Source organism: Condylura cristata, unplaced genomic scaffold (assembly GCF_000260355.1).
Source record: "Condylura cristata isolate star-nosed mole 26May11 unplaced genomic scaffold, ConCri1.0 scaffold00005, whole genome shotgun sequence".
NCBI classification, from domain to species: domain Eukaryota; kingdom Metazoa; phylum Chordata; class Mammalia; order Eulipotyphla; family Talpidae; genus Condylura; species Condylura cristata.
This window is the reverse complement of record NW_004567106.1, coordinates 10,951,080-10,977,684: the sequence shown is the minus strand read 5'-3', so window position 1 is coordinate 10,977,684 and position 26,605 is coordinate 10,951,080. Positions and strand designations below refer to the sequence as shown.

Below are 26,605 nucleotides of genomic sequence, written 5' to 3'. Positions count from 1 at the left end.
GGGCAGGCGGGAATCGAACTCTTGCGGAAGTGGCTCCAGATTCTCAGTGCTGTGCTTTAACCCACTGCGCCACCAGGGAGGGCCTCTAGGTGAATCTTTTAATGGCTTTTAAATACAAGTTGCAGAAATATTTTAAAATATGGCCTCTGCTGATTTGGCCTGTGTTTTTATTTACATTGTAAATAGACTGTTACTGGTGTATATTGGGTTCATTTCTTGCTAAAAACAATTACTGCTATTATGCTGTTTCCTTTATAAGTAAGAAAAATGTTGCATCCTAGATGAATAAAGCAACATTAAATACTGTTCACTGGGAACTAAAAGGAGGAAGCATGTACTTAACACTTTAAATTATAACAATGAATGTAGTTAAATGCTACATTCATAAAAGTAACATAATGCAGTAGATATAAAAATAACTTGTTTTCTATTTATTAGAAATTTTATTTGGACAGAAGTATAATTAATAATCATTTATAATACTTACAGCTACAAAAAGAGTTATAAAACTAACTCTGTTTGTTGGCCTCCATAGACCATGAGGGATTTGGATTTGGTTTTATTTAATCCTAAGTATACTAAACATTTACTTAGGGTGATCTTATCATGATCATATATTGAGTTTAACAGTTTGGTTGGTTATTTTAAGAAAATGCAGTTGGGATATACCACACTAGATGATAAATGCATCCTAGGAATGTGCGTATGGGTGAACAGACAAAAATAAACCAAAACAAACTCCAGAAATATGATTGTAAGGTTGATGCTACCAAAAGGAGCATGAGCCAGTGGACTAGGGTGGGGATTATGGGTCTCTAGTGGTGGATGCGATGGAGTAACATAAATCAGAAAAGGTGTGAACCTGTGCCTCTAGTGTTGCAAACCAACATTGTATCAATAAGAATAATTTTTAAAAAACTCTTAAAAGCCCACCTTGGTGGAACAGCAGGTTGGAGCCACAGCACTGCAAAGCTGCAAGTGGCCACTTCAGTGTGAGTTCGATCCTGGGCCCTGAAGGTGACCCACATGGCGAGCCAGACCTCTCCTGATCTGCTTACTGCTTCCCTCAGCTGCGTACTTCATCAATCTGCCTGTTCTGCTCCCCACTCTGTCTCTGGTGAATTCTCTCATGGCCCCTGCATCTCTACCCTGTACCTCAGTCCTGTATGCATAAAAAAATAAAATCTTAAAAAAAAAAAAGATTATATTCAGTGTCAATAATGATCCTTTTTTAAAAAATATAACCTATGGCCCTCCTTGGTGGCGCAGCAGGTTAAAGCACAGCACTGAGAATCTAAAGCCGCTTCCCCATGAGTTTGATTCCCGCCTGCCCTGGATGTGACCACATGGCGTGGCAGGCCTTTCCTGGCCCGCCCGCTGCTCCCCTCAGCAGTGTACTTGGTCGATCTGCCTGTTCTGTTCCCCTCTCTGTCTCTGGTGAAGCCTCTCACCGCCCCTGAGCCTCTGGCCTGGACCCCAGCTCTGTATGCACAAATAAATAGATCTTAAAAAAAAAAAAAAGTTAAAAAAAAATAACCTAAGCTCATTACAACAGCTAAATGTGAACAACCTAATAAATGGAGCAAGGAAAATTAAATAAAAGATATAATAGAAAACTGTTTTCTCATGTTTTTTTATGGATTAAATATTAATGACAACTAATATAAGGTTGATCCTTTTTCTTAGACTTGCAATCATAGCTTACTTCAACTGGTGAATGTCTATTTGGCAAAGCATGAAGAAATAAAGTACCTACCACCACGTCACCACTGTCTACTTTTTTTGGCTATTGTACTCTGCACTATTCAACAAAAGTATTTCTGGGTGTTAAAGAAGGAGGGATGGCAGAATCTCAGTAGTTCTCACAGCTTTCTGCTCTTGACTTTCAATATTATTCCATAAAGCAGAAGGCAGAGAGAAAAATAAGAGGCCAATCTAATTTTTATAATTAATGATTTTCAGGTTAAAATCATAAAAATATGAAAAATAAATGCTTTTTTTTGTAGCCAGCCCTGAGTCGGGCAAAAGGATGCAATAATGAATAAGACTCAATGCCAAAATTCTAGTGGGAGGTTCACTAAATGAGAAAATGGATGGATGGATGACAGAGATGGCAGGCAGACAGTGGAAACAGAGTGCTTAGAAGAAACTCAACAAAAGTGATGAGAATAATTTGAAACCTATTTTTTTTCCATCTCCACAACTTAAGAAGTTTTAAGCCTAGTTTAAAATGTAGTTAGCAGTAGTTTAATAACTGTCCATATACCCTTCACCTATCTTCTCCAGTCACTACTTAGCATTTTGCCACATTTGATTTATCTTTCCTCATAGGGATGGCTTTATTTTTCAGACATGTGAAAGCCACTTGGAGATATCAAGAAACACTACCTCAGCATACTTAAGCTTACATCTCCTAAATACAAGGGCTTTCTGCACAATCACGATGTTATCAGAAAACCTAAAAGGATAATGACACCTGTAGCATGTCATCGAATATCCAAACTGAAATCTCAGTTGTCTCCAAATAGCTCTAAGTGTCCCCCTCCCCAGTTCAGGCAATACAGTCACATTTGCTTGTTATGTCTCTTAATTTCCTCTTAACCTGAAAGAGTTCTGTCATTTACTGTTCAGTGTAGGGAAGATGTCTTCTAACGTGACCTACATTATGAATTTGATTGTTTCTTCCTGGAGTCCTTAACTTAATTGAGTACCACTTATCTTTTCTGTAAAGTGGAGGTTACTAAAGACTCAATTAGATTCAAGTCAAACAATTTTGACAATACTTAATAAGTGACATGTACTTCATTGCTGCATTGAATCTGAATGTAAGGAACCAGTTATTTGTTATGCTAAATCTGAATAACTGAGTTAAGGTGGTGACCACCCAATCAACAGGATTAAGTTAATTTTTCAGGGCCAAGTTCATTTTCTTTGTATATGTTATACAAATGTTCCCTAAGGCTTCCACCTATATCACAATATTATCTATTAATGACTCTTAAATGAGTTATTAGTGTATTGGAATTGCAAAACATTGTTTATTTTTTCTTCTTCTGACATTTCTATTATTAATCTTTGATGAAAAAAATCATGACTTGTGCTCATGATCTGTTCACCCCAACATTCTCTCCCTTTTTAAAGATTTATTTATGCATACAAGAACTGGGATACCGGCAAGAGGTGTGGGGGGTTGTGAAAGGATTCAGCAGAGACAGATTGGGGAGCAGAACAGGCAGATCGACTGAAATACACTACTGAGGGGAGAAGCAGGTGAGGCAGGAGAAATCTGCTGCATCATGTGGGTCACCTCCCTGGCTGGAGGATCGAACTTATGCCACAGTAGAAGCAAGATAGCTCCACAGTGCTGTACCTTGCTGTGCTACCAGAGCCCAATTTATTTTTTGAAAGAAATAATCTCCACATTTCTAGCTCTTCCTCCACCTCCTGCTCTTGAAAAATCTCTGTTGAGCACACTCTGTTGTGATTTCATCCTACTTTGCTGTTTAGTTTGCTTTTTTACTACTTTTTTGGATCCTGCACTTCCTCCACAACAGGACTGTAGCTAGATGTTTTTTTTTCTTCCTTCATTGCTCTTACTCATTCAGGGGTATACATATCACCTGTATGCTGCTAACCCCAAAATTAGTATCACCATCATTTCAAACTTTTTATCACCTTTATCCTAATCACGAGAAACCATCTGATTCTCTCTCCAGTTGATATGCCAAATCTATGTTCACCCAATATCTGCTGCCAGCTTTGTGGCTGATCCCTCTATTGCCCTTTGATTGAAGCAATTTTTCAAGACAGTTCCTCTCTACCAATATTTTCCTGCTTCAGTTCATTTTCTATTCAGTAGCAAAGTGCTCAGATTACATCATCATCTACTTAAAAGCTCTGTGTCATCAACCCCCCAACCCCCTTACCCACAAGCTGTGTGAGCTGGGATCACCTTCCCGTTCCAACAGCACCTGGCACCACTCTTCTCCTTCCATCAGTTCATCCTTCACTCCTGACTTAAGCCTCCACATATACCAACCTCTTCCCTTCACCTGGGGGCTCTTTCACCCACTTTAAAAAATTTTTTTTTTTTTTTTACAAATGTGATTTCTATTTAGTCATACCCCCTGTGAGAGGCAAAGGATTTAGCTCAGAGCAGGTCTTTAACAGGCAAGCTAACCCATCCTCATCTGAACACCCCAGGAGACAATATTCCTCTGCCGTAATCATTCTATGCACAGGGTCCTGGCCACTAAGGACCACCATTGCAGCCCAAACCCTGCTAAATTATTCAAGCTAGCCAAACAGAAACTGTTCACCTTGCTCTGCCTTGCTATTTCTGGACAAATCCCAGTAAAAGCAGAAGCCTAAAATTCCCCTTTGGACCTGCATGGCATGGCACATGCATGGCACATGTCCTGCCTCCGAAGCCTGTGAGTAGAATAAACTGGTCTCACTGTTTTTGTTAGTTTTTTTGATTTTCTGAGCCACTCTGTCTCCTCTTGTGACCATTTGACTGGTCATTTTCTTAAAAGATTTTTTTTTCAATTGGCTTACTTTGTCCTCTACTTTTTTTTTTTTTTTTGCTTTCCCTGTTCTTTTTCCTGCTCTTCTTTTCTTCACCAAACTCCATCCTTCTTTTTCCCTCCCTCCATTCCTTTCATTCCTAAAAGTATATTTCTCCACTAGAATATAAGCTCCTTGAAGGCAAGCCTTATCTTGTGTGTGCTATGATTCTGTTCTTGAGAAAATAGTTGTAGGTGCTCATCAATCATTACTCAATATGAAAGAGAAGACATGTTTCTTTTTAATCACCAGTGGATCCACCTCACACAGCATTCAGAGAAAAATTTGATTTCAAAGGTCAAAGATGAATACATCTGGTAATACAAGTTGTTGTTCATACTTTCAAGCAAGTGTGCACGATGTTAGAGTGTGATCTGAGTAAAGACGTGGGAGCAACAGCAGCAGCAGGATCTCCATGCTGTATGTGCATGGGTTTGCTCATGCATTTATGCATTTCCTTCGGAAACACAGGCCATTGTATTCATGGACATTTCACATATTTCAAAGATCAACATGACTTTGAAAAGGTGCATATTGAGAAATTGTCTTCCCATCTAATTTATACTATTTAGCGACACCAGTTTATTCAATTCTTATGTATCTTTTCAGCATTTTAATACAACTATGTATTTGCTACCGTATACATTTCTGCACATGTCTTTTTTCACTTGAAGATACTTTTTGGACATGTATTCATATCATTACAAAGAGATATTCATGAATTCTTTTTCATAACTAACTAGTATTTCCTAGGTTATTTAACTAGTCAAACTAGTTGCTATTACAGACACCCCTGCAGTAAGTAGTGTGTGCATACCTAATTGTGTACATGCATGTTTGAGTAAATGCATTTATAAGTTTGACAGATATTTCCTAACTCATCTAAGTAACTGTAACATCTATATTGTATTAATTCTGTAAACTATTTCTTGCTCTTATTTTTTAAATTTAGGATGTTGGAGTTCATATTACTTTCTAGGAGCTCATTACATAGGAAGAGTGGACTCATTTTTCCAGTACATAGCTCTGAATCATCAGTCATGTTCTCATGATAAGGTTTGAAAGTACACACAGAGGATGTTTCTCATAAGAGCAGCTTTTCTATCACTAATAGTATTGAATTTCTCGAGTCATTACTCAAGATATTTCTTAAGAAGTTCATTTAACAAGGAATGAGTAAACTTATCTCATGGACTCAATTCAGAGCCTCAAGCTGATCACCATAAACATGACTTCGATCATTCTACTTTGAAGGAAACTTGGAGATTTCTCCTTTAATATCAAATAGGAATCACAACTTTCAATTGACTTTGTCTTTCTGTTTCTATTAATCTTACATACAACCCTCTACAACATTCTTCAAGTCCTGGTACCTTCCCTAATTCGTGCTTCTCACTCACCATCCCTCTGCCAACCTTCAAGCAATTACCAGTTAATACCGGTCTGCTCAATGAATAAACCTCAAATCCATAAATTCGAAATTGTTGAGAAAAATTAATCCATACTGCTTCAATAATCACCGTAATTTATATCTCGCCCAGAATATTATAATAAAGACTTCCCACTATTCTCCCAGCCTCCAGGAGTCCTCTACCCTCTTTTTAATCTATTGTCATTGTTAAAGAGTAATGCTTGGGTCCTGCCATGCCTTTGGTTTCCACATGCCATCTGGGGTATAATTCAAGTTTCTAAACTTTGCCTATACCTCCAGATTCAGTTCTCACAATCTTCCTTCCAATCTTTCATGCTATAGGCCTGTGGTTTGCAAAGTTAGTCTCTGGACCAACAGTATTAAGCTTCACTCTTGAACTTGTGTTACACATTCTCAGGATCCCATCCAAATTTAGCCTGTCAGAAACTCTGGAAGCAGTTTACTTCCCCCGTCCTTTGCAGATGCTCTGTTGTCTCTCTATAGACATCACCAACCCTTCTGCTGCTGACTTCACACTTTTTTCTGGTCACACAGTCTGATAAATCTTTGTTGAATCAAATAATTGGTACTATGTTGGGTCTACCATGAGTTGTTATCCAATCTAGAGTCACTGTGGATTTATAGAATTTTGATGAGCGATCCTCTGAAGAGAATTAAAGTAGAAGATTATTACGGAAAAAATCTCTTCCTGGCAAAGTAGGGCCCCACATATCTCCCCCTATTCTCTTGGTATTTGCATGTTGAAATCTCAGTTTGATGTTCTCTGCTGCTAAAGATACTCAACCCAAGCAATTCCCAGCACACTGCAGGCTGCACAAGAAGGCCTAAGTGGGTATAGGTCTCTCCCGGGGTGGGCTACAGAAGGTAACTGGACAAAGTGCAGAACAATCAACATGTGGCTTCATGACTAGCCTTATTCAGGTGAAATTAAGACTTTTATTTAAATTCAAGTATATTACTGTTGTAGAATGATGTAAATCAGTGGTCAACTAGCTTTTTTCTCCTCCAAGCAGCCCAAGTCATGTATCAGTGATAGGTAGTCAACTACACCGAAGCTTTTAAAGTTGGCTCCTCTGGTTTAGGACATTTCTGAATGTTCTAAAATACAAATTCTCTCTAAAAACAGTTTCACTGACACATAATCACTTTTGGCTTGCTGTTTTCCCTCTACCACCACTTATTTTCCTGGAGATGACTCATGACACGTGTGATCATTGTGAATGAAAGATTGTATGATTATATACATGGTAAAGATACATGCCTTAAAATTTTCAGACTGTTTGGGAGCTCATACAATAAAAGCAAAGGCTCCTTCCGTAGTCACTGACCTCCCCATCACACTCAGGTCTCTCACTTGTAATTACTCTTCAGTTTGTGTCTAGATTACTTATGTGTGTGTATACACATATACATACAAGCACATATATACACATACACAAATAGACATGTGCACAACATATAATCCTGCTACTTTTTATACAATAGGATATATCATGCACATGTGCATCCCCCGAATAGCATTTTTTAAAAAGATTTCTTTTTATTTATTTATGCATATAAGAACTGGGGTATAGGCCAGAGGTGTAGAGGATGAGAGGATTCACCAGAGACAGAGTGGGGAGCAGAACAGATGGATCTACTGAAATACACTGCTGAGGGGAACAGCAGGGATATAGGAAAAGGTTTGCTTTGCCATGTGGGTTAGCTTCCTGGAGAGGGATCTAACTCATGCATCAGTGGCTGGTGATAGTTTGATAATGCTGAGACTTTAACCCTTGCTCTCCCAGAGAAGCCCAGCAGCATTTTTATTATTATAGATATTGGATTTACTAAATCCATATGTTGTCTTGCATTACTTACTGTTTTGCCAAATAGTACTCCATTGAGCCATAATAGCTAATCGAAAAAAAATCCTATTGTACATGTAAGAAAAGAAAAGGCAATATGGGATTTCTGGAACTCAAGATTTTGAATTAATGTGCCCTGCTCTATCAATAACAATAAGCCCCTTTTATGACACTAAGTTACTTAGTGGTCTCCGGATGAAGTCAATTTTGTTTCTTGTCAGAATATTTTACAGAATGACAATTAATAGCCTTCAAAGAATAGATTAGCTGTGGATGAGGACTACCAGTTACTTTATCCACAATCACACTTTGGGATAATAAGGTTCAATAAGAACAAAACTCAAACCCAAGCCTGTCATACATGTGTATTACCTAAAGGCATGAAAATCATACTGTGATCTGTTCAGTAAACTCAGAAATTGCAGATCTAGTCTCTGTAACTAAGCTTTGTATTTCCACAAGCATGTACCTAAAGGTTTAGTATACCACAGAGTTCTGAAGGGAGGACTCAGCCCACCTCAGCTCAAGAAGTAGAATCCTCCTTGATCAATATTGTAGGCATAGTCCATGATATTGCTCCAGAGACAGTGAAATGATCTGAAGGTTTGTGTTACCTGCAAGTTCATGTTCAAGTTCTAACCCCTAGTGTGACTGGATTACTAGGTGGAGGTTTTTGGGAATTGATTAGATGATACTGGTGGGGCTCCATGAACAGAACTAATGGCGGTTTAGGAAGTGGCTCTCACTAGACATTGGGTCTGCTTGTTCCTTGAACTTGGACTTTCCAGTATCCAGATCTTTGAAAAGTTAACATTTGTTGTTCATTATCCATACAGTTTATTATTATTTTTTGTCTGCCTTGTTACAGGAGCCCCAATAGGCTAAGACAACCAGGACCCCACTTCACAGTGTGAGGATGTTGGTTTTCTTGCTTTTGCTCTTACTCTAGAGAGACTTGGAACCACTTACACAAATGATGTGTTGGTAATCCATATGTTTTAGAGAAAACTGGATTCACAATGAATTATTGTTTTTAATATCTTAAGCTAAAGAGTTAAGATTTCCAGATGTGGCTTTAGACTGTGATACTTGTTAGAGTGGTTTCCAAAGTTTGAATTTTTTTAAGATTTATTTATTTATGCATACATAGCTGGGGTGCATACAGGCCAGAGGTGCCCAGGTGGTGAGAGAGTTCACCAGAGGCAGAGTGGGGAGCAGAACAGGCAGATCAACCAAGTACACTGCTGAGGGGTACAGCAGGTGAGTCAGGAGAGGTGTGCTGGGCCGTGTGGATCACCTCCAGGGCTGAGATCGAGCTCATGCTAAGTAGCTTTAACTCACTGAGCCACCAGGAGGACCCAAAGTTTGAAATTTTTTAATAATAGATTAAAAAATTTATTTATTTGGGTATTTGAATTACTGACAATTAAATTTAAATGACACTTAGCCACTTCTAAGATTTCAAGTTAGCAAGGGCAAGCACATAAGCTGTACCTGCAATGAAGAAACATTAAGCAGTGTATATATATCATTGCACTTTAATCAACTGCTCAACTTTTCTTATCTCCTCTTCAGACTAAGCTGGGAGGCAGGAAATACACTGGCAATGAACATACACTAGAGTCATCTGACTTTAAGTCCAAATGGAGTTCCTGACACTTCTTAGTTATGTAACCTGCAGTGAGCTATTACATAACCTCTCTTATGCATTACTATGCTTATTATAAAAGAGTTTAATAAGAAGCAAAATGCAAAAAAGCATGTAGAATGCCTAATACAGTATTACTATTCATCATTCATTTCTTTTTATTCTCCCAAATTTCATTCTCCTAAATTCACAACTTCCTCCAGTCTATTCTTACAGAGCAACTATTAAGTACAAAGTTCTGTGGCTGACACTGGGAGACCGAGTGATTAATAAGATAGGAATCTCTCTCCATAATGAAACAAAAACCTCAGATGGAGGTTCAGGTTTAAATAGCTGACTGATGTTTATTGACTTCTTACTGTACCAAGCACAGTATCAGACACTTGACAGTGACATTTGACATTGTCACTTATAAGGTAGATTTTTTTTTTAAGATTTATTTATTTATGCATATAGAACTGGGGTACAAGCCAGAGAGGCAGGGGTAGTGAGAGGATTCACCAGGGACAGAGTCGGGAGAGCAGAACAGGCAGACTGATGAAGTACACTGCCAGAGGGGAGCAGTGGGGAGGTCAGGAGAGGTCTGCCATGCCATGTGGCATGGGGCTGAGGATAGAACTCACACTGAAGTGGCTGCAGCTAGCTAGCTTTCAGTGCTGTGTCCTAACCTGTTGTGCCACCACAGGTAGATGCTCTTTTAAAGCACAATCTAAAGTGTCAGAAAGATAGTCAAGTTGGACTGAAACTGGGACAGCTTGAGCCCCAAACTCTGCACACATGCCTATACTATGTCTTCTGAGCCCTAAGCTTTGGGAGCACTTTTCCCTTCTTCATTTCTCTGTTTCCAAGTCCTAATAAAAACAGCATTGAATTCCTCCATTGCTTGAATTAGTTTAAAATGACTCACCTTAAAAACAAATATCTTATTAATATAACTCTAGAGGTGACTGTATAATAGACCTTCCACAACTTTAATAGAGCCCACATAGTGAGGGCACTGGCTCTGGACCCAGGTTGCCTGACTACTATTCATCAGCGGTGTGATGTAGGGCAAATTACACAGCCAGTCTATACCAGTTTTCTTGCCTATAACATTGGAAAGTCGCCCATCTCAGAGCTTATACTAAGAAATAAGAGTTAATGTACATAGGTGTAGTTCTAAGCCTAACACCAGGTCCACAGCAGTGCTGCCTAACTGACAGGCTTCATTTTTCTTCATTTTTCATACCATAATTAGGCATTCATATAACAATCATTTATCCCATATGCTGAGAACCACCTTTAATTTTTTAATATTTCCAGATCAAAGCACTGTTCTTGCAATAAATAAATACTCCGTTGAATTAAATATAAATATTATTCGTTTTCTAGCTTGTTGGAAAATGAAAATTGATGCCTGAAGCCACTATTTGCTCTACCCAACCTCGAGAAGTCTTCCCCAAGCCTAGCCACTTTCTTTCCAAGCCAGACCTTGCATTCTTCTCCTGACAGGAATTGAAGACCCAGAGAAAGAACTTTTGAAAGTTCTGCTTCCCAAAGAGAATTTATCCCTCCCCATCATTCTGCTCTTCTTCCTGTTTCCTACTCTATTTCTTTCCCTTCTCCTGAATTTTCTTTATCCACCAATAAAAATCCAATTTTATTTACACCTCCACTAAGTCCTTGACTATCTGGAGAAATATTTCTCTTTGATTATCTTTGTTTATCCTAAGTAACCTTCCCTCTCACCTCACTCAATGCTCTGCCAGAAATCAAATTGGTGCTCTGAACTCTAACCCCAGGCTCTGCCTGACCCCTTCAGTCTTTCTGAGGAGTTGAGATAGAATTCCGCCCTGCTGTTAGCAACAAACTCCCTCCATCATCCCACTAACAATGCGGCTGTGTTCTTACCACAACTGCCAAAAAATCACCAGCTCTTAACCCACTGCTCCAGGTTCGCTCTCTATAAGTTGAACCTTGCATGGAGGAAAAACAGGAGTGTGTGGTGTGTGTGTGGGGGGGGGGGGGGGGGCCATCCCTCTTTTACTCTGAAAGGAACGCCAAAAGTTGACCTTGAGACCTTGAACTCTGGGCGGCGGGGCGGGGCCTGGACACCACACGGCTACGTGCTGGCGGCGCACCTGTCCCTGACGTAGGCTGCAGGGCGGACACCAATCAGAGGGAGGAGCCGGAGCCCACCCCACTCGCCGGGCCGGACCTGGCGCGCTGGGCGCCAGCTAGTAGTCGCGGGGAGCACAAGGCATGGGGAAACTGGTGACACTGACCCTGCTGGGGGCCTTCCTGGCCCTACTCGGGGAGAGGCTTGTAGCGTTTAGGTGAGTTGGCATCTTGATGGGGGCGTCCTCAGTTCTTTTCTCTCCTTTAACAAAGTTAGATGAAGAAATGCTCTGTGCCAGCTGCTTGTCAGGTAGGAAAGAGCAGTTTTACAATCTCACTCCCCTTAAAGAGCACTAAAGTGAAAAGTGAACTGACTGTTTGCTTTTCCTAAGAAGGTAGGGCAGAAATGTCCCCGCTGATTTTTTTTAAAGAAATGCACCCCGCTTTTATTTTCTAGGTCTCCCTTCACCTATTGCTCTCCAAAAACCTCTGTTGGGAGCACTGGTCTCAAGGGAGGGGTGGGGATGTTTAGGACTCACTCAGCATCTTGCCCAGATCAAGTTAAAGGGCCAGGAGTACTGGATTACAGAAATCACCCAGATGACAGGATTTGCAGATTAGAAAAGGCCAGTTGACAGATAATCGCATTTTTCAAAATGGGACACCTAGTGGTGTTGATGGCCATCTCAGAAATATTTTTTTTTTTTTTTTAAGATTTATTTGTTCATACAGAACTGGGGTACAGGCCAGAGGCTCAGGGGTGGCGAGAGGCTTCACCAGAGACAGAGTGGGGAGCAGAAACAGGCAGATCTTCGAAGTACACTGCTGAGGGGAGCAGCGGGTGGGTCAGGAGAGGTCTGCCATGCCATGTGGTCACCTCCGGGGCAGGCGGGAGTCGAACTCATGAGGAAGCGGCTTTAGATTCTCAGTGCTGTGCATTTACCCGCTGCGCCACCAGGGAGGGCCCATCTCAGAAATATTTAAGGACAAACTAGGTTAAGCTGAAGAAATGTTAGGTGGTGATGTGCATCTCTCAGTGGATTTTGCATTAACTTTGGGTTACCCTTGGGTTGCTTTGTTTTTTTAATTTCCTTAAGTAGCCCTGGTCCCCTCAGCAGTTCACACCAAGAATCTGCTGAGGAACCTGATCCTCCTGGCAATACTTTCCAGACTGAATGTGTTTATTGTTAAATTTGCTCACAATGCACTCAAGTGAGAGAATCCTTAAAAATGATAATTACAGAGTAGATCTAAGGCATATGATTTAAAGTAACAGTGAGATACAACTAAGTAGAGTCTGAATATAACTTAACAAAAATTAAAAAAAACTTAGGAGATTCAGGTAGGAGAATGTTTCACTGTGGAAACAAGAACACAATATTGAAAAATATTGAAACTGTAGTCAGTTTAATGAATTTACTTACTTAATAAGTTAGCATAACATGTTAAACACCAGTTAAAGTTAAAGCAAAAGCTACATGGCTTAACCATTAGATGACCCTATAGAGTTTTGGGAAAGCAAACTTGGAAAAATGGCCAAAAAGCAAGTTCATATGGAATTAAGGGAAGAAAGAGCAGCTTTATAATGGACAATGCTTTCAGAAATTAAATATTCCCATATTTTGTACATTTAGATTAGTAGCACTCAGCTATTAAATAGTGTCACTGGCCCTCCCTGGTGGCTCAGCCGGTTAAAGCACAGCACTCAGAAGCTAAAGCCACTTCCGCATGAGTTTGATTCCCGCCTGCCCCGGAGGTGACCACATGGCGAGGCAGACCTCTCCTGACCCGCCCGCTGCTCCCCTCAGCAGTGTACTTCATAGATCTGCCTGTTCTACTCCCCACTCTGTCTCTGGTGAAGCCTCTCGCCGCCCCTGAGCCTCTGGCCTGTACCCCAGTTCTGTATGAACAAATAAATAACTCTTTAGAAAAAAATTAGTGTCACTGATTGGGACAGCAAAGTGATGTCCATGTATAATTGTGTTTTAGTCCTTCGATAATCACTGGGTAAGGTTAGGTGATACAGGTGAGTTACTCACATAGTGTCCAGTGTAAATATATAAAAGGAGATGCCTACTTATCTATAGTTTCAATTATTCATCAGCATGTTAAATCCATAAGTGAAGAAGAGTTGATGAATATAAAAGTGATTAAAGGCCATGCTTTGACATTGATTTTAGATATTACTCATTGATCCACAGTGGTTTTATCTTTTACAGAAAGACAATTAATGCAAATCGAGAACTGGAGCCAATAGAACCCCAGCACTGCCAACTTATTGAGGGGCTTGGTATGTATGTGACAGTACTCGTAGGGACTGGCACCATTTCTAGGTGGCCATCCACTGAACTGAGCTGGCTAACTGATTTAATTCCCTCTGACTCCTCCAACCCCCTTCTTGGGGGCCTCTGCCCTATAGCCAATACCTCATTTAGATACAGGGCACTACTACTCAGTGGCGAGGCCCTACTAAACTCTCCTTCTGTCCCCTCTGTTTTCTCAATTTTATCCTTTCATCTCTCCTTTCCTTGATAACATTCCTAGCTTCATAGATCACCACCTCCAAAGTTCAAGTGCCAAAAGCAATAAGAGTTCTGATTCTCAAGAACCTCAGCGCATATTGAGACATCTTTTAAAAAACTAATTGAAAACCCATAGCCAAATCTCCAATCTTCAAACCACAGGCCTTCTTTTCCAGTCTGAAAGCTACTTTATATTTCTGTCATTTCCTCCCTCACATCCCCAGCCACAGCCAGCACTTACAGATGTCTCCTAGGCGTGGTACCCCCATTCTCAAAGCATTCAAAATCCAGGAGCCCTTTGCTCCATGAGACCTGTTGGCATGTCCCTCTTCTGTGCCCCCTTCCCAGGGCTGATACCACCTACTCAGCACTATTACTGAGTCATACTCCAAGCCGCCCATTCTCCCTGATGTTGCTACCAGAAAAAAATCCAACCAGATTCTGTTCACCATTCTGGGAACATGTTCTTTCACTGGACACTTTGGCTTGTGAAATTCTCTCTACTGAGTCCTTCATTTCTTCTGGCTGAAATCAGCTCCACATTCCTCTTCTACCTATGGCCTCTTACAGCATCTGAAACTGAATCACTTGCAACATCTGCCTCTTGCTTTCCTTTATTGCTAGCAGGGATTATTGTTTCTTTCATTCTCAAACTGTAAGCTCCTGGGGTCTAAGGCTATGACTTATTTATCAGTACATCACAGGGTGACAAGATACATTATTGTGACAGAGTTAGCATGTTATTTTTCTTTACATACACTTAGAAAGAATAATAGTCCCTTTTGATGTTGGTTTTCTGTCTTTCCCCACTAACTGCTCCAAAACATAGCCTGACACTTAGGCACTCTTGTTTTAGCAAAGATTTGCAATGCTGACTAGAAAGCAGAAGGAATGAAAAACAAACTCCTTACTGACTTTTACTTTCAAAGTCCTTCTAAGTATTGTGGTACAGAAAGGATAAGAACATGAGGGTTTTAATTTTAAAGAACGGGCATATTTGCCCCATTCTGCACAGCATTCTGGGTGAAGAATAAGACCTCAGAAGGCACAGTCATATGGCTTATTTAGGGTGGCTGAATCCTTTGTATTGTGTGTCCAGCCAGAGCACCCATGTAGCAGAATTAAAGAGACTAAGTGGGCTTGACAGTGTGTACTTCAGTGGTAATTAATGTAGCATAAATGTGGCATGGACTTGCCTAAATATTCTGCTTGGTGTTGAAACATTCCACCTATCATCTTTGTACAACTTTGGCAGAAGGGGACCCAGTAATGACTCAGAATTTTCTTCTAGTTTGGTGGAATGTAGGCTTAGGGTCAGATTTAATGATTTTTAAAAATAAGGAAATGTCACACTGACTTGCTGTTTGTGGAGAAATGTGCATATTTACTATATATGTCTCTTCAAAGATGTGAACTTGGCAAGTAATTTCGAAGAACAGTTAGACAAGATGATTGCCTTGTAGTTGAATAATTCAAACAGATTTCAGAAACTAAAATGATGCTAAGATTGTAAGACAGACCAACAAACAGTTTGATTACAGATAGTTTGAAGAACTTAAATGATTAGAAACTGGCTAAAGAAAATATTGTCAGGTTATTTCTTTTATGTAGTTATAAGAAATAAGTACATTTTGTATCAGGAGAACTAAACAAGTTAGAATGATCATAAATTATCTCTTAATAGCATAATAACACCATATATACATTATATATAGAAAGATCTCTGTGTGTATATATATATGTATATATGTATGTGTGTGTATATATGTATATATGTGTGTGTATATATATTTAAATGGTGCCATATCAAAAGGCTGATTGTCTAAGAACATTCTGTTAAGTCCTTTACAGACATTTGTATGACCCTCTAATCAAACTGTAGGATGTGTGTTGCAGTCTGTACTTTGCAAATCAAGAAATTGGCACACAGAGAGTGAAGTTACTTACCTAGGGATCTAGATTTCTAAACTCCCAGAACTCTGTATGCTGAGTAAACTGCTGTAGATAGCCAGACAACCAACAGAGTTCTCTGCTATTAAAGAAGACTCAGAGTCTAAATGAATTTGCAATTGAGAGCAGCTCGCCTTTCACTCTCCTAGTTCACGCTTATATTAAAGATATGAACAAAGGAACAAGAAAATAGTGTGCAAATGTGTTTATGGTTATATAGATTGATAAATTACTGCTGGAACAAGTTTTTTTTAGTAAAACAGGGAGCATGTACACATCCTCAGAGAACAGGAGTCCGTTCTGGGAAGAGGTTCTTTTTGCAGAACTTCTAACCTCCTAGAACTCCTTATGCAGAGTAAACAGGTACTCACAAAGAACTCCAACTCCCTTTAGCTCAGCTGGCTACCAACTGTCTAGAATTAGAGAGATGGCTTAAATAATCCAGAGATAAGTTTCAAGTACTCCATGACCCAACTATTTGATGAGTGGAAGGCTTTGTGAAGCAATGGGAACCCCCTGAAGGATTTCTGTGTGGTATGCTGTAACAGAGCTGGGGGAAAATTCTGATTTGTGATTGATTCTTCCTCCAAATTTAGACTTTTGTGGTTAATTTTATTGGTGGAAGAAACCCTTTTTTCTTTCCTAGAATCCTTTTTTGGGAAGTTTGAAATCTGAAATAGCCCTATATTTCATAATTCATACCACTATAGATCTCTGTATAGTAGGCCCATCTCTTTTCTAAGGCTTTCCGAGTCAAGGATTGTTTAAACCTTGAAGTTACTTGGCTAGCCTTGCCATTTAATTAAAACTGCACTTGAAATATGAATACCTTTATTAGGTTTTCCCTGGGCAGGATCTTAAGCAGGTAACCATTCTATTTGGTATCTCTATGTCACTGCTCTTTCCTTTGGCCCCTCTGGTAGCTTATAAGACATGTTTCAAATCCATAATAGACTCCGTTTATTTTCTTAGCTGGCTGTCAGGACCTTCTCTCCAAGATGTGAAATGATGGTCATATTGACACTAAGGTTTCAGTGTGACCCTTTCTCAGGATGCCTGTAGGGAACAATGGCAATCCAAAGAAATAAAGTTGCATGCAGTGAGAGCATTGATAGTTTAAAAAGCAGTCAAGTCCTATTCCTTAGACTGATTTTAGACTTAGCTGTAGGGTTTTAATGATATGTTGTACACAGGCTAATGTGTGCATGGGGGAGGACTTTCAGGAGGGTGTCCTGGGAATTCTTACTCCCCAGAGGTGCCACTATTGCAAAGATGCACTGCTTTCCTCCTGTGGGCACAGCCAGTATGGCTTGGGAGGGGTTCTGGAGACATGAGAATTGTGTAGTACTTGCTCATGGATGGAGCAAGTGAGTCAAGAGAAACACAACCGCGTTGATAAAAGCCCACACCTGTTGATTGTGCACATGGAATAAATGCAGGACTGGAGAAAGAGCCAAGGGAAGACAGAGCTGGTGAATATCCACATTCAGGACATAGGAGGGGTGGAGTTTAGGGAAAAGGAAAACAAGACCCTGTGCTCAGAGTATGGAAGAATATCTAAAAAAAGAATCAATGTATTGTATCCAGTGCAAATCTGAATTGCTTCCTTCCATTCATTTGAATCCAGTTTCAATTAGAGTATGTCACATGCAAATAGTGCTACATGTTATGTCACATGCAAATAGTGCTACATCTTTCAGGTCAAGATACCATTGATGGCCAAATCTGGCTGATCTGGATGCTTAGAAAATAAAAAATTTTGATTGATTTTCAGATCATTAGTTGGGGGTCTGTTACAACCTTTAGTGAGTAAATATAATTCAATCTCTGTTCTGCCTATTTTTCATTAATCTGTTGGTTCAAATTTGCTTTTTCTTTTCCTTGTCCTACATTTTTTGCATTCTTCCCTAGCTTCCCCCAATTGTTTTGATATCCTAGTAACCTATTACCCCAGGAAACCTTTTCCCCACATGTTCCAGTTACATAACTAGGGAACAGACTAACCCAAAACTTAGTAACATAAAATGGCAACAATCTTTTCTCTCATAAATCTGTAATTCTGGCAGAGCTTAGTGGAGACAGCTCATCTCTGCACTTCCTGCATCAGCTCAAAAGGCTGTGAACTGAAATCACAGTAGAGACTAGACAACATTCATATTTATCTCCCCAATCCCTTCCTTCTCACCTCCTTTCCCTTCCAATTCCTTCCCATTCCTTCCTTCTCCTCCCTAGGTGCTTGGAGAGAAAGGCATCTATGGAGAGAGGCAGCTATGGATGTGGCTTTGTCTGTCCTGTGGATCACTTTTACCCCATTCCTTCTGACTAAGTAGTTCCAAAGGTCATGTTCTTTGGAAGAACTGGGAGAAGACTACCGATATTGCTGCATGATGGAAGACTGAACTCTTCATGTTGGTTCCAAAATTTTTGTGAAATACAATTTGCTACAGCCATTGCCTTTACCCTTAGCCACATCTGCTTGGGTCCAATTCCCTGCTATGCAAGGTTCTTTTCTCATTCTGTCTTCAATCATAATTAATTTCTTATGGACACTTTCCATAGAAAAATGCTCAAGACCAATTTCAGAAAGATTTTATTAAAGTCTTAAATTCACTTATATTTAATAGTCCATACTCAGACCACGTCTTTATAAAAAAGAACAATTACTCAATTCCCCAATATGATTGGGTAGTAGTAGATTTTTAAGCCTTGACAGAAAGGTGGAAGAGGAGAAATATTTGACTGAGAGGCCTTTAAGAGACCTTGCCACTGATGTCTTTCTAAATGTTATCACTTGATTGAGTGATTAGTCTTACATGGGGAATAAAGCTGAATCTCTCAGGACATGGCCTGGAAGTTTTTATTTAAAGAATAAATCTAGGACACAATTTTATCATTTGCTGCCTTTTTCTCCTGAAAAATAGAGTTCTAAAAAAGAAACTTAAATATTTAAGGGATTTGATTCAGGTTTTATTGTAGAGTAGTATGCCTGTAGGATTCCTAAAAGTTAACATAGTTTCCCAGGTAAATAGCTGAAAAGTGGATGTAGTTTTCAAAGGAAGTTCAGAGTTTCAGTGGTGGGATTTATTTTTTATGCCTTCATACTTGCATCTTTCTGATCCTTCACTTCTTTTGCAGAAAATGGCTCTGAAGATATTGATATTCTTCCCAATGGGCTGGCTTTTATCTCTAGTGTAAGTATTTTCCATGCCCCTCAGATGCTGTTGTCAATAACTATATAGATAGTACGTTAATGGTGCCTACTACATCTGCCAGATGGACTCTTACACACCTATACCACCTGCAGGTAAACCAGTTGACTAAAAAAAAAAAAAAAAGCCGAAACAAGATTCTGGAGGGCTACTCAGGACACCACAGGCTTGCCTGCCACATGGTGGACAGCTCCTTGTGGGCAGTTACATTCCCAGTAGGGTCTCGACAAATGTATATTGATCTTTCAATTCTAAGATTCATCTTCAGATTTGTCCTGTTGCTGTTCCTTCCCATTAATGTTCTGTTTGAATGAGTTTCAGCCTCTGTAGTATCTTCTCACTAACTAGTATTCCTCTCTCCTTGTCAGTCTGTGTTTGGAGCTCCATAAGTATTTGTGACCAAAATGTTAACCATATCACTTAACTCAAAACGCTGATCACTTTCCAAGATGGGTAGAGAGGATAGCCTGCATGTTATTCCTTAAAACCACCTTCCCAGGTGTGGGATTATCAGTAGGTTATGGGGGTACAGGGCATGGGCATTGAATTTCAGTAAATTAAAATGTATATGTTGTGCAGGTATTGAAAATTCTTATGTACTTACTGTTAAGCCAGTGGCAATCTGAAATGGAGTCTAGGATTTTGAAAAACTTGATTATTTTCAGAGTGATTCTGCTTGTTGTCATTACATGTCTAGCATTCCATTTTTGGCCAATAAAATATCATGAAACATGAGTTTTTAAAATTTGAATCTTTTTGGCCAAAAGGCAGGCATGTAATACCCCTCAGTGGCCTAAATCTCTTAAGTTCTTAAGTATATACATGATAGTCAACATTTCCATTGGATTTTAATTTGCTACTGGGGATGGTATATGTGGAGTTGGGTATGTGGGAGGGTTTTTATTTCTTTGGTTTTATTCTTCCAAAGCCAAAGATAAAGCACAGCTACCTAGAAAAACTTGTTGACTTAAGCTTTCTATTGCCCAATATAGATTTCACTATAAAATGATTATACTACAGCTAGAAGATTTCCCTGTTATTAAGAAATGGTATTTGTAGTTATACTATATTCTTCTTTTCTATTTTCACTAGAATTAAAAGTACCAAATTATTACTACTCAGAATAGATTTTCATCACAAGTAATTCCATGAGAAATGTGACAATGAAGCTTTGAGTAACAGAGCTCTTTTTATAAACTTACAAATAACTCGTATTTAGAGGCTGAGGATGACATTCTTTGCTTATTTTTAATCTTTCTGAACAGAAATAAATTCAGTTCTTGCTCTTTTTTTATTTCTTTTAATGCCCTTTCTTGCCATCCTAGATGTGTGGAAGCTGCTGATTTAGAGGGCAATTCTTTGCAATAGCTAGTTAGATTATTTCAAGGTGCCAAACTGCAGCTTGCTTCCTCACATATGGGATGTGGCCTGTTTGCTTTTGCTTGCAAGATTACTTCCTTCTCACATGTAACCAGCTATCTCCCATTCTCTATGAAATTTCACTGTGGTGACACATGTATTCCTCAGAAAAGTCTTCCCTAATACTCTCCTGGGTGAGGTGCCTTTCTGTGGTACCCAACATCCTCCGCACTTAGGCTCGTACATAACACATTTGCTTGCTGCCTCAATGCTGGATTTCAGCTCCTTAAAGCCAGGACTGTAGAGTATTCATCACATGCTCAGCACCTAACACACAACCCAGCACACACAAGTGACTGACTTGTCAGGGAACGCACATGACAGAGAATGAGAGCAGTAGAGGCTGTCAGTGCCTGCTCACACATTCCTGTAATCTGTAGGGAAAACAAAGATACCTGCACCTCCATGTGACTTTCACCATTTTCATAGGTGAAGAGAATCAAAGAATTGTTTACAATCATTTGCCACAAATTCCTACTCAAATTCCTTACACAGAAATCCAGGTAAGCAATTTATTATGAAGCCATAATAAGTGAAGTCATTTAATGTTTCATTTATCATGATAATAACTCGAAACCAGAATTGTTTACAATACCCCACCCTTCCCTATCTCTCTATTAGGTCATTTCCATCTCTGAAGCAACCAGTCTTTCTACCAGCTAGCAGTTCTTACCCTCGCATGTACCCAAGTGGCCAATGCCCATGAGCTTGTGAACTGCCTTCCTGAACAATAGTCTCTAATGCCCAAACTCTCCTTATGGTGTGGCAAATATTCTATGCAATTAGCAAGCTGAGTGATGTAGGCAATTCGAGTCTTAGGTTTAATTTCCCTCCAGTTTAAAGGAAAGGTATGGTATTAGATAGTGCTGACATTTTTTTTTTCCAGAGTTACCATTACCTAAGCCATTGAGCTTGATGACAAATTGACTATGGGAGGAAACGTAGATTTTGAGACTGAACTCTACAACCTGGACAGCAATGTCCTTAACCAGTAAAGTTTGGAGAATATTTGTTTCAATGGGAGAATAAGCTATTTGTCTGGCCATTTGCCAAAAGTAAGTGGTAAAGTAAGAGAGAGAGAGGATGTAATTTCTAAGGATCTGGAGAACAGGAACCAAATAAACAGGCAGTAGAGTTAACTTAAGAACAGAAGAGGAATACTCCGTGCTTGAGAAAAGAGGGGAAAATGAGGATTTTCGCTAAAAGTGAGGAATGACAGTGGCAGACAAGTGGAATCAAGAAATTCACATGAATGGAATAACTTATTAGAGAAATTGGAAGTGATACATTGAGAATAAAGAGGAAAAAGATATTTGCTTTGGGAAATAATGAGATTAATTTAGATTAGCTACTTGGAGAAATGCAATAGATGACTGGTAAGAATGATAAAAAATATTACTAAACAATATCGAACATTTGGTTGAAGGTGAAATGATAATTGTGGTGGAGTTTTCACCCTGATCTTAGACTAACCCTATGTGAAAACCAGACCTCATCTGATGAATGAGTAGCACCTCATTTAGAAGCACAAGATGTGTGAGGGAAGTCAGGTTTCCAATAAGATTTAGGCATAGAGTGGCTAGTCTAAGAAAAATTTGATGTAGGTATGGTTGTTCAAAGCTGAAGATCAATTCCCTTGGGGTGCAAGAGTGGGGTAGAGACAGTATTATGAGTATGTATGTGTGTGTTTAAAAGAACAAGAGTTGAGAGGAGAGAGCTAGAGAAGGTAGGTTTAAGGGAATCTGATTATAAATAGAAATGCAGGTGTAAGAAAGACTCAAGCTTATTGATAAAGACATATATCAGAAGGAAAGGGTAGGGATATAGGATAGGTTTGGGCTGAGTTTTGTAATTGTTCTTGGTTGAAGCACTCCCCAGGTTTGATACCGTGACCTGGAATGCAGAACAGGCCCAAAGCATCAGGATGTTGTTTATTATTGGTTGATCAATAGCTGGCTCTTCCAGTAGAAAGAGCCACCGTCCAATGAACTTTTTGAACTACTTGAAGAAGTCACGTCATATCCAAAATTTCAGACATCTACAAGAGTAAAGTAGGTCAGAGATAGTCAACGCTATGTTAATTCTTGGATGATTCCATCTGCCACTACACAGCATAATGGATCTAAGAATGGGAGCAATACAGTGAAATCATGTACCATGTGCCCTTTCTCTCTACATCAAGGAAGGTTATTGTAGAATGTCAAAAGTAAAGAATCTTAGCAATTTACATTATAATTTGAAGAACCCGAGGCAAGGCAGGCCAGGGACTTACACAAAGTTACATAGCCTTGGCCCTCTCTGGTGGCGCAGCGTGTTAAAGCACAGCACTGAGAAGCTAAAGCCACTTCCGCATGAGTTCGATCCCTGCCTGCCCCGGAAGAGATTCACCCACCTGCTGCTCCCCTCAGCAGTGTACTTCATCAATCTGCCTGTTCTGCTCCCCTCTCTGTCTCTGGTGAATCCTCTCACCCTCCACATCTCTGGCCTGTACCCCAATTCCATATGAATAAATAAATAAATCTTTAAAAAAAGTTACATAGCTTTGTTTCCTGCATTACACGTTTTGGCTTAACCCTTTTCTTGACATTTAAGTGAATATGGATTCTTCCCATATTCCCATTCCCAGCAGCTTTTGTGATATTAGTCATCGCTCAGATTGGATAGTGGTAACAGCTGACAGTGAAAAATTCCAGAAATCTGAAAGAAATGGATTGGAACATTTGTTAGACTTTAAGGTTCTAGCTTCCATATGAAAACATTTTGATAGTTATATGTATCTGCTCCTCTTTTTCCCTCTCTTCTTTTTCAGGGGTTAAAATACCCAGGCATGCCAAGCTTTGCTCCTGATGAACCAGGACAAATCTTCTTGATTGATATGAACAAACAAAAAACAAAGGCCCAGGCACTATCTATCAGTGATGGTTTTGACAAAGGATCATTTAATCCACATGGAATTAGTACTTTCATTGACAAAGGTAACGCCTAATTACATAAGAATGCAGGGAAAATGAGTGGAATATAAACTAGTCACCCCAACTACTGAAATGCATGTGAAATAAGGAAGATGTTGTTTTATCAGAATGATGGATGTGTATTTGTAAGGTAATAACTGCACATGAAAATATTTTTTTAAGAGATTAAAGAAGGAAAAATAAAATACAGTCATTCTTTTCATCCTTTCCTCTTTTCTTTTCACTTGACCATCTCAATTAGTTTGAGTGCTGAAATCTAGTGTATAAACTGCAGGTTCTTTAAAAAATAATTGTGTGACATTAAAAAAAAAAAAGAAGATAATAGATAATTTGACTGTCGATATATAAAACTTAAAAAGACATCATCAAAAAAATAAAAAATAACCCAAAGAATGAGAGAAAAGATTCACAAATCATGTATCTGATAAGAAGCTTATACACAAATATATAAACAATTCTTACAACTCAACGACAGAAAGACCAATATCCCAATTTTAAAAATTGTACAAAGGATCTTGCATCTCTCAAAAAATACAAATGGCCTTTAAAGACATGAAAAGATACTCAAAATTCTTAGTCATTAGAGAAATGCAAAGCAACACCACAGTGAGATACTACTTCACACTCACTTGGATGACTATAATAAAGACAGACAATAAAGGTTGGCAAGCATGTAGAGAATTTGAAACCTTCACAGTTTGCTAGCAGGATTGGAAAGCTGTTTGGCAGTTCCTCAAAATGTGAAATATAATTACTACATAACCCAGAATCTCCACTGCTTGGTGTATACCTAAGAGAGTTGAGAATGCAGATACATACTAACACATGTATAGAAATGTTCATAGCAGCATTATTCCTAATCTCTGAAAATAACTCAAATTCCCATAAACTAATGAATGCATAAACAGAGCTATTTATACAATGGAATGTCATTTAGCTACAACATAGATAAACTTTGTATACATTATCTTAAGGCAAAGCATTCACTCACTAAGGTCACATATTGCATGATTCCATTTATAGAAGTGTCCAAAGTAGGCAAATTCCTAAGTCAAAAAAATAAGATTATCGATGCAAAAGGGCTGGAAGGGAGTTGGGAATGGAGATTGAGAGCTAGTGGGTGTGGGATTTCTTGTTGGGGTGAGGAAAATGTTCTGCAACCCGTTAGTAAGGTTGCACAACTCTTGTGACTAACTAGAAACCACTAGACTGTTCATTATTTAAGTGTGAATTTATGGCAAATGAATTATATCTCAAGAAATCTATTCTAAAAAATAAAATAGATGCTTTAAAATGACAATTTCCAATATCATTTTTTGCTTATTCATTGCTCTTAATTTCAGACAAATTTTTAAATATTATAGGTCTATTGTGGGTACATACAGAATGCACAGAAAAATAAGAACAGTGAAACCTCATTAATAGTAATTACATGAAGGGAAGGCGGATTGGAGTGTTGAAACCTAACATTTTTAAAGAAATGTTGTTCTGATTTTTCCAAATGTATACTGGACTTACAATGTGTTATTGAGTATAAGATTTCTGGAGTGTATTTAATGAACAAAAGAGAGATTAATAATGGTTTCTGTACACTTAACCAACGGATCTTTGTTTAATTCCTTTAGTCTGTCGTACTATAGACTTGCTCATTTTAAAATAAATGGGGACCTTTAAAATGTTGCAATAATACTTTATTAAGTAGGCTAAATATGTCATATATTTCTTATTATATACTGTGTAGTGCATAGCAAGTCCCACTTTAAAAGATAATTGTACCCAACGATTTTGCATTAGGTTACAGTTTACAAAGCATTATGTATATATAATTTATTTAATTATCATAATAAAATAATAGGTCCAGTCTTCACATTTCCCTTCTTTCCATTCCATTCCATGAACTCATTACGACATCCTGTCTTAATTAGTTCTCAGACAAGTTGTTCACCTCGGCCTATCTTCACTGCCACCATTCCAGTCCAAATCCCCAATATGTCTTGTCTGAATAACTCAGTGCCTTCTGAACAGTATCTTTCCTCCTCTACCACCTTAACCCATTTTCATATATATATATATATATATATATAAGTCACTTCTGGTGCAATAATATCATTCTTAAAATCCTCCATATTTTTCCCATTACTGGGAAGATAAACTCCAGATCTCATCTGGCCTGGGTTCCAGGCACAACCCTACACTCTTTGGCATCTGGGCATTCACTGCAGCCTTACTGGTCATCACTATCCCTCTGATTCTCTGAATCAGCCACATTGAATTTCTTTTAGTTCTATAAAATGCACATACCTTAGGGCCTTTGTATCTGTACTGCCCTTTGCTCAGAATGTTTCTATCACTTCTAGCTTATCATTGAGGCCTCAGCTTAATGCCAACTTCTCAGGGAAGTCTTCTCATCATCTTGTTTCAAGGTATGAACCTTGCTGTATATATTCTCAATGGACTTCTTTTTAGCAAGCATCAAAATGGTAGAAATGGGTTGTTTATTAATGTTGCTAGAACTTCTCTTGCTCTCCCACTACTGCTCTAGAGTAAACTCCTTCTCATCTGTAGATCCAAGCAGAACTGTCACTCCTATGAAAAATGCACCACCCCATTCCAGTATTCTTTTATTTACTTATTTCCTCTCTGTTTTCATCTTTAAAGGTAATTACTGCAAAAGCTATGTGAATTGTTACCTGCTAATTGTAGGATATGTCCTAGGATGGTATCTGCTATATAGTAGGAGTTCTGTGCGCTTGCATTAAATGTATAGATGAATGAGCTCTGTGAGACTGGCAGGGAAAATATGAATTTTCAGTTTTACAGATGGGTAAATGGACTTTAGGAAAATGCAGTGACGTGTGACTTTATGTCTATCATTAGTAAATTACAGTTTCAGAACTAGAACCCAGGTTGTATTCTAATCCTGTGTCATTTACTTAAAGTTAA

General features: G+C 38.9%; 1 protein-coding gene across 2 annotated transcripts in view; it reads left to right on the top strand.

The window, feature by feature from the left end:
• Positions 1-11,690: 11,690 nt before the first annotated feature.
• The window catches only part of PON3 (paraoxonase 3), a 22,999-nt gene continuing 8,084 nt past the window's right edge, over positions 11,691-26,605 (top strand). For both annotated transcript variants that reach the window (XR_001145063.1, XM_004676700.2), the window contains exons 1-4: positions 11,691-11,808; positions 13,810-13,880; positions 19,198-19,253; positions 23,500-23,665. Coding sequence is in view for 1 of the 2 variants with exons in the window: in XM_004676700.2 (XP_004676757.1) it covers positions 11,735-11,808; positions 13,810-13,880; positions 19,198-19,253; positions 23,500-23,665 (367 nt within the window). In the remaining variant the exon portion in view is untranslated. The remainder of the gene's footprint in view (positions 11,809-13,809; positions 13,881-19,197; positions 19,254-23,499; positions 23,666-26,605) is intronic.